At 42.0% G+C, this 9,218-nt stretch overlaps 1 protein-coding gene across 1 annotated transcript; it reads right to left on the minus strand.

Moving 5' to 3' along the window:
- Window positions 1-5,277: 5,277 nt before the first annotated feature.
- On the minus strand, window positions 5,278-8,811 carry NPS (neuropeptide S). The gene is made up of 3 exons (XM_067027427.1): window positions 8,733-8,811; window positions 8,536-8,617; window positions 5,278-5,457 (listed from the first exon to the last, which is right to left on the minus strand). Exons 1-3 carry the CDS (start codon window positions 8,738-8,740, stop codon window positions 5,278-5,280), a joined length of 270 nt encoding a protein of 89 aa, XP_066883528.1. The 5' UTR covers window positions 8,741-8,811.
- Window positions 8,812-9,218: the final 407 nt, after the last annotated feature.

The raw sequence follows: 9,218 nt of genomic DNA on the forward strand, positions 1-9,218 counted from the left end.
TGACCACACCGAGTCCCGCTTAGCAAAGATCTCTTTAGGTTTGATTCTTTTTTTTTTTTTGCAAGTTTTCTCCATCTAGGGCATTAGCCTTGATGGGCAGGGATCAGCCAAGAACGTGTGAGCCAAAGGCCCAGGTTTAGCCTCAACACCACACCATGGAGGTGTGGGTAGAAGTCAGGGTAGAAGGCCCAGCAGCTGGGCAATGACTGCAGGGCCTGGTCTGGGTCCCACAGAGAGGTGTGCTTGCACCTGCATGGCTGGGCTCACCACGGTTTGTGCTCCTTCCAGGAGAGAGAACCTGCCAGCCATCTCACTTTTTGTAGGCCAAGCAGGGGAATGGATTTGTTAGCTGGGAAGAAACAATCTGAGCTGGATTGTCAGCTGCTGGGAAAGTTGCATATCCTAGCCTGGGGGGAGTTGAGGGGGGCTCAGCACTCATGAAGAGGAGGAGGACGGACGACGGTCATCCCAGGCAGCTCAGGGGCAGCGGTCCAGCACCCAGAAGACAATCTTTCCTCCACAGAAGAGAATTAAAGCAACAGTCTTCCATCAACAGAGAAACCTGCCTCTACACTTAGCATGTGAGTCTACATGAATATTAGCAGAAAGAAACACATATGGAGGAAAGGGGCAGAGAAGAGCCTCCTGATGTTTCCTTTTTGCTGTTATTGTCTGAGGGCCAAAAGGAGATGAGAATATTGAGTGTAGAAACAGGACTTTGATGTCAAACTGCTATATTCTGGGTCTTACTATATGAGAGAAATGAAATTCAATTGTTTTTAGATTTTCCTTCCCTAAATTGTCCCTCCTTCTGTGATGGCTCAAAAATGAATGAGGGTGAGTATTTGGAGTGGAAATTTTGTAGCAGGCATCCTTGTTTGTTTTTTCATGTTTCTGCATTAGAAATAAATCACCACCAGAAGGAAAATGAGAAGAGCACCTCCAAATTTCAAGTGTGTGAGTTGAAAGCTTAATTCTTGTATTTGTTTGCTTGAGCTTTCTACCCCCAGATTTACACACTCTTGCATCCCTCTCTCAAAATTTGGGATGTTTCTATGGGAATCTCAGTAAATGTTTGAGAACAAAATGTTCCACGTTTGTACCTGAAAGAGAATCCAGTGAAATAGAATTGCACATTTAAGGTGATTTTTAGTTGATGGGACAGAAATCTGACTCTCCGTCATGTTCTCTCAGCACCTTGGAGAGCGCCAGCTCTCCCTTCCCATGTACTTGCCCAATCAAGGTTCCGGCTCAGTTTAATGATTTCCCAGGGCAGAACTATGAAACAGGCTAGGAAGAAAAGCAATACGAGTTCCTGGGTGTCAACCGTAGAATTAATTACTGCTACTATTATTGAGGCCTACTATGTATGCACTTTATTTCTCATTCTTACAAATCAATGAAAGCTGAAAGATATATTTGATAATGTCATTTCTCTGCTCAAAACTCTCCAGTGCCATCCCATGTCACTCAGAGGAAAAGCAAAAGTTCTGACAAGACCATACAGAAGCCCCCCTACCTGTCTGGTACTGAAACGGAGCAGGACCCTATCGTCTTGGCCCCCATGTCCTCAGCCTGCCCTTTGTCTGTGGAAAAACTTTAGCTAAAGAATAAGTTTAATCAGAGAAGTGAGAAAACGCAGAAGCAAAGAAAAGCAGTCCAACAAGACTGAATAATAATACTTTAGTCATTAAGCAAAGTCAAGGACCTTCAGTTCCTCCTCAAGGGCTGTAGATCATATTCTGAGCCATATCCCACGAGCTGTCTTGTAGATACTGAAACCCTCACCAGGTGGAAGAAATGAACTCCATGATGACCAGAGTGTAGCCATGACATAAGCTGCCACAGTTCCGAGAACTGGCCTCAAGGAAAAGGGGAACAAACCAATCCAGGAACTGAAGATTACCTGTATTTAAAACAATCTACATGATGCTGATCAGATCACCACAAGACCAATTTCAAGATGACTGTTCGAGCTGAAGGTGCTGTTTCTGCACGCAGCCCCCTTCCTCTGTCTGTAAAAGCTCTTGGCCCTGATTGTTGGGGGCTGGCGGGGAGATGGCCTTTGGGCAGGAGTCTGCCCTCCCGTCCCCCCTGGTTGCCGGCCTCCAAAATAAAGCAAACTTTCCTTTCCACCCATTGGCTTTTGAGCAGCGAGCAGCGAACCCCACTTTCGCTTACAGCACCATATCCTCCCACCCTCTCCCTGTTCACTCCATTCTTGGAATTTGGGGGGTTTTACTAATCATTCTCGACAATGCCTTCCCTTATGACAGTATCTGAAATCGTGCCTCCACTCCTAGACCCTCCACCCTCCCTCTCCCGCTTCATTGATGGTTCTCCTTATCACTTATCCCGCATCACCATCTAACAGGTATAATCTTCTTTTCCCCAACCCCCCTCCCACTCCACTAAAAGGTCAATGGGAGCAGGAATTTGGTCTGTTTTCTTAACTACTGTACTGCATTCGCACTGCCGAGAACACTGTCCATGGAATATAGTAGGTACTCAATAAATATTTGTCAAGTGAATGAATTGGCACATGAATGGACAATCCTGTAAGGTAAGTGTTAGTCCCATTTCATAGGTGATGAAACTTGGACTCAAAAAATTCTAGAAGCTTGAGCGAGGTCATGCAGCTGCGTAGACACTGGCCCTGGGATCCAAGCGCGGTGCGTGCGGCCAGGGGGTCTTTGGCATCCTGCCTCCCCAGGTCCTGCTTTGTGGTCTCTTTCTCTATACAACATTCTCTCCCCCAGGCGCTCATGGCCCTCAGGGTTTTTTTCCTTCCTCTCCAATTATACCTCTCCAGGTAAGAAATGAAACTTTGGTGAGCGAAGGTAGAGTTGATCAGAATGAACACACAAAGCTACTCCTCCCTTGGGATGCTCGCCTTCTGAGGGCGTCTAACCCCTAGCCTGAGGCACCTGGCTCTGAAGGTGAAATTCACACCTCCACTAATATCCCCTGGTGACAAAGGGGAGTCAGCAGAGTCACTAACTTCCGGTGACCCTCTCATCACCATGCCCTCTGACCCCAGGCCATTCTTCAGGCAGCCTGCGGAGTAGACAGCCTTGCTCAAGACCCTGCAGAAACTGGTGCCAATGACTGAATATGACCCACTGGCCACTCAGGTGCTACACTGTCTTAGGGTTCACGTTCTCCAAAGGTTTCCATGGTCATCCTTAGGTCACCTCTCTAATGACGCTATCTAAACACGACTTGGAAGTCTTCTTTATCTTAAACACTTTATTCCTAAAACCTTATCAAGAGGTACAATTTTTCCTCAGAAAGCAAATTTCCCTGCCTGCCAGTTTTTCTCTGCTACAATTTTTAGATTGCAAATACTTTCTCATAGGCCATTTTCCCCCCAGAGGTTAGAATGATATTTCAGAAGCAGAAATGGGAAGAGAATTTTTCCAATTATGTTTTTTGATGTTTTACTATTCCAACCAATCCATATAAATGCAAATAGAAAATTAGGAAGATTCCTCTGCAATAAAAACCTTCTCTCTTCCCTACACAAGATGCCTGATGGACACCGTGCTTGCCATGAGCTTATTAATGCAGTAACTGTTTTTCAGCTTTGCAGGAGTAAATAATGTCTATTGGGCTATCTAATTAGCTTCCCCACCGACAATGCTAGGCAGATAAAAAAAATACCACTTTCCCTGACAATCATCGGACAGATTTTCCACAGTTTCTTGGGGGCAATTGACATCTCACCCGTTTAAGCGTCCTGGTGCCGCAGAGCCTGTCCGCAGGCGGGGCGTAGATGGATTCCTTCCTGCCGTTTCCAGAGGCTCCGAGGGGAGTCCAGGCTTGCAGGGGAGGGTAAGGAGAATGGAGCTGCCAGTGGCCAGTTGCTTAGATTTCTAAAGCTGCCCTAATAGGAACAAAGGCCAGGACTGCAGGGACAGAAAGCAGGAGGACACAAAGGTCCCAAGTCCTAAAATGCATTAGGACTCTTTCACCTCATCTGTGTCTGCACCGATAGAGTGAAATGGGAAACGTAATAATTTTCTTGGCTAGAATGCCCGTAGTGTGTTGCAGAATTAAACACGCACATACACATTTATGAAGATTATGCTTTTGAAATAATAACACATCAACTAATGTTGCATTATCCTTAAAAAAAAAAAAAAAAAAAAAAAAGGTAATGTCAGGGGATTTCCCTGGTGGCCTAGTGGTAAGGATTCCAGGCTTTCACTGCTGCGGCCCGGGTTCAATCCCTGGTCGACATGAGGCTAAAAAAAAAAAAATCAACAAAAAAAAGTAATATCAGGAGTTTCAGTGGAAGGGGTTTGAGGTCTTTCCTGGAGGGGGAGGGAGTGGGGCTTTAATCAGGACAGTTTTGGGGCGCTGACGCACAAAGGACTCCCTCCACCCCCATACCACTCCTGGGCTACCAGCCGTCTCTCTGTTGTCTTTATTGCTACTGGTGATATATCTGTGGGGTTTTTTTTTTGGGGGGGGGTACGCGGGCCTCTCACTGTTGTGGCCTCTCCCGTCGCGGAGCGCAGGCTCCGGACGCGCAGGCTCAGCGGCCATGGCTCACGGGCCCAGCCGCTCCGCGGCACGTGGGATCTTCCCGGACCGGGGCACGAACCCGTGTCCCCTGAATCGGCAGGCGGACTCTCAACCACTGCGCCACCAGGGAAGCACTATCTGTGTTTTAAGATTTAAAAAGAAGACAAATTCCCGAGGCAAAACAATAAATCCATGTCTAAGTATGTTTGGTGGAAAAGGGTAGCAAGAGTTACATCCTGAGCGCCCTGGTCATGTTTGTTTCTGGTATCAATCGATTGAGGAAATTACACTCGTGTCATGAATCTTAGCTTTGGTTAATTTCACAAGACTCATTTAGAAGCTGAAATGACACATCCCCAAAGCATTGGCCTTGCTAAAGTCATTCCAGAAAATCATATTTAATAGAAAAAAATTCAGTATTATGATATGATAGGCAGGGGAAAAAATCATACCACTGTCGTCACAGTAAAAATGCTCATACTTTCTGGTCAATTTAAGATCAAAGCAAATGTGTCCATGCCTATTCCGGAAAGTTACTAACTGATCACATAAATATTTTATTCTCTCACAGTGGAAGTTTGACACGGGTTTACATTTTTTAAACTTATTTCATACCAGCTAGAAGAGGGAAGATATTTGAGAACTGAGAGCATAGCAATCCTAAATGATAAAGATATAAGTGACTTTTAACACATTAGCCACGCTATATGAAGTCAGATTAATTCCCAGAGTCCTTTGCACACTTAGTCATGATTTTGCTCTTTGAAAGGAAGTTTTTTTCATTCCTGTGCCAACTCCATTGCGAAAGGACCTTTTCATAAGTGTCTTCTCCAAAATTGGCTTTAGAAAATCCAGTCCCTCTCTCCTGTCCATCCCTGTGGCGCAGCTGTTCAGCAGGATGACAAAGTAGTCAGATTTTCCAGACACCTGGCAGTTGAGATGGGGGAAGAGGGACAGAATACAGCTTTAGGGTTCAAAGCTTATTTCAATAGTAACAATTTTCAAAATCTTACGCCAATAAATCCAATATATCCAATATGTAAAGAGGGTTTTGCTAAAACACCTTTTAAAATATATACTTTATCAAAATACAAGATACTATTTGGAGCTGTGTACCCTCTTTTCTAAATTTTACACCACTTATGGGATTGCAGCTCTTCAGCGATTGCATCCTACACCATACAGTTATTTTGTTGCTATTACTTTATAAAGAATCTTTCAAGTGGCTCTAATTAGTCTTGGGACTAGTTTTTTAAATTCACTGAGAAAAACAACCCATGATAACCACACTCCAAGTTTCAGCTGGAACCACTTTCCTTCTGGGGTCTATCCTGGGCCATTTGCCAGGGTTCTCCACGAGGATGTCTTTGAACTTGAGAGTTGACGTCTTTGTCTTTTGACTTTGGTTCAGTTCCTCATCAGGGCCTCAAAGGCCTGGATGACGTAGGATAGTGTAAGGGGTGCTTCGTTGTGGAAGAAATAAGATTGGCTGTTGAGAACTTGCAGTTCATACTAACCCCATACTTTGTAGATGAAGAAACTAAGTACAGAAGCAAGGGGGCATGATCAGTGATCTCTGTGCTCCATACTTTATGCGTATCATCTCATTTTATCCCCTCAAAAAGCTTTATGAAATCAGTACTATTACTTCCTTGGTTATAATTTCCTTTAAATGAGGAAACGAATTAAATGGCTTGTAGGTGAAGTGGGATTTGAGCTGAGACATCTGACTCCAAGCCCATGTTTTTCAACTGTATGAGAACTATAAGAGGACAAGGGGGCTGAATGTCCACTTTACAAATAAAGAAACATACTTCAGTGTCAAAAGCACACATTTTCCTACCCTGATGCAGGAAAACAAGTTTGGTTTGGGGTTACTTTGGAAGTTGAAATGGGGCCAGCGCATAAAATGCTCCCTGGGATTCTCCACCCATCACTGGGTGGCTCCCCGGAGGGTCCAGCAGTCAGAGCTCCGAGGAAAACCATTCCCACTGTTCTCTGGAAAAGAAGATGGGCACTTTGGGATTTTGGATCTGGGAATTGTCAGAGAATTTCAGAAGTATTGGTCATGGGAAAACCAATCAAAAATTCGTACACTATGTGTTTTACCCTGTGTTAGCAGAGGAGATCTAAGTGTGATACAATGCCATCTATTTTAAATTCCCAGCAAGGAGGGGCCTATGAGTCATTTCAGGAAGGGAAGCATTCCAGTTCTTTCCAGAAATTCTCATGATGCCACCTTTATATTGCAAAAACAAAACAAAACAAAATGCATCATTTCTAGTTATGAGATCCCCCAAACATCACTAAACATCCCTTAAAAGATACTGATGAACTTTGCTGATCAGTGAAGGGAACCCTTATCAGGAAGACTCGTTAACTGAATAATATGGTAGATTTGCCTTGTTGATAAACTTTATGAAGTTCACAACAAATACTATAAAAGCCTATATGTCCTTTGCATAAACACTCACCCTAAACAGTCGAATTGGCACCATTATTATGTGATTCAGTTATAATGAGAACAAAATTGTCACATAAAAAAGTAGAAATACAGAAAATGCAATGAAGGAAGAAACATTTCATTTATGGACAAGGATATCTCATAAGAACAACAGAAGAAAGAACATTCTTAATTTTAAAAAAAACCCTGCACACAAGTGCCTATTGTTCAAGAGAAATGTCATGAACAAACCTTCAGGGAAAGAATAGAAAGTAATTAGCATTACACTTGAGAAAGTATGCCAATTTATGGATTGTGAGTCATCTACTTGATCAATGTGGTGTCATATAGAATCAATGACAATTAGTGTAGAATGCTCATAGGAGTAAACCAGGAAAAAAGAAGCTAGATTAAGTAAACAAGAAATAGAAAAATGACAGATGCAAAGATTAGTGAGAAGACATAATATAAATAGCTAGATCATTATGTTTGGACATATATTTATTATTGCGGATTCACATGGCATCTCATTATCCTAAAAGTGGTTTCATAATTACATCAATTTCCGTAATTACAGTATGCTTTTAGTGAAGCAAAGTTAAAGTACAAAACACTATCAATGACAAAAGATATTTAAAATTTTTAGACAAAGTATTGACATAAAAAACCCGAAATGTCATGTAGCAACAGCATTAAAAATTCCAAAGAAAGACATTCATTTTCTGAATGTGTGGAACAGTTCAATGAATATAGTTAGGAGTTCAATCAATAGTCTTGAATAAATATATGAAGTAATATTTTATATGATATTCATTAAGAACTGGCATATTATCTATATTCTATATCAGAAAAAGTTACCATTTTTGTAAAATTAAGAAAGTTGCTGTTTTTGAAAACCAATCCATTGTATTTTTAATACAGTTTCAATGGTTAAATGTTCACTTTGATTATGAGTGGATGCATGTGGAACAAATAAATTGTCATGGGCAAAATAATTTACATTTTACAGTGAAATGAATGCAGGGGCTATAACTTCTCAATAATTCAAAGCAAATTTTAGTATAGTCTGTATCATCTATTGTAAAAATGTTTCTTTTTACCTAATTTTATGACTCTACTTATACTTCTTTCATTGTAAACTCTAGTAATAAGGGAAGTACCTTTTCTTTCAGATATTCCAAGAGATTATTTTGAATTTACATATTCTGCAATTCTAGTCATTTAGTCAAGCATCAAAAATAGAGGCAAATCGGGCTTCCCTGGTGGCACAGTGGTTGAGAATCTGCCTACTGATGCAGGGGACACGGGTTCGAGCCCTGGTCTCGGAAGATCTCACATGCCGTGGAGCAACTAGGCCCGTGAGCCACAACTACTGAGACCGCGCATCTGGAGCCTGTGCTCCGCAACAAGAGAGGCCGCGATAGTGAGAGGCCCGCGCACCGCGATGAAGAGTGTCCCCCGCTTGCCACAACTGGAGAAAGCCCTCGCACAGAGACGGAGACCCCACACAGCAAAAATTAATTAATTAATTAATTTTAAAAAAATAGAGGCAAATCTCTTACCTTAGAAGATGGAACTGAATGACACCAAAACATATGCTTTGTAGAAATCAACAGAAATAGAATAAGACTGGATTTTAATGAGCTGCAGAGTAGAAAAAAAAAAAAAAAACCTCAGAAAAGTCTTACTCAGGCAAATATAAATTAAAAATCATATACAAATTCAACATTTTTCTTTGTGGAAAAATACAATCTTTTACCTGATCATTTTGGACTTCCTGAAATCTCTGTAGATTGGTGATTTTATTGCCAAATTCCTCACCCTTACTGTCAGATCCTCCATTGGTGATCCTTTTATACCAGGAAAGTTCAGGAGTAAAAATAGCAACGTGTCCCATCATATGTGACTAACTGATCTGGCCATGGCCTTTTGCTCCTGTTAAGTTGGAAAAGGACAGTAACATATAGACATTGTCATTGACCTGCCAACCATTGACTTCATTGTCCTTCAAAAGTGCTGTCTTCTAAACTGTGTCTCTGTGACACAGATGGCCAGAGGTCTCAAAAGGAGCCAAAAGTTTGTTTAGCTCAGAGTTTAAACACTCAGGAAGTATGATGTTATTTCCTTGAATATCCAGACGTCTCTTTTCAGAGAATAATAACACAAAAGGAATCCTTGCAGGAAGGAAGAGCATCAACCCCCAAAACGTGCCCACACTGAGTTTTCCATAACAGATTTCCTTCTT

The sequence above is a fragment of the Kogia breviceps genome, chromosome 2, assembly GCF_026419965.1.
Source record: "Kogia breviceps isolate mKogBre1 chromosome 2, mKogBre1 haplotype 1, whole genome shotgun sequence".
In the NCBI taxonomy this organism is placed as follows: domain Eukaryota; kingdom Metazoa; phylum Chordata; class Mammalia; order Artiodactyla; family Physeteridae; genus Kogia; species Kogia breviceps.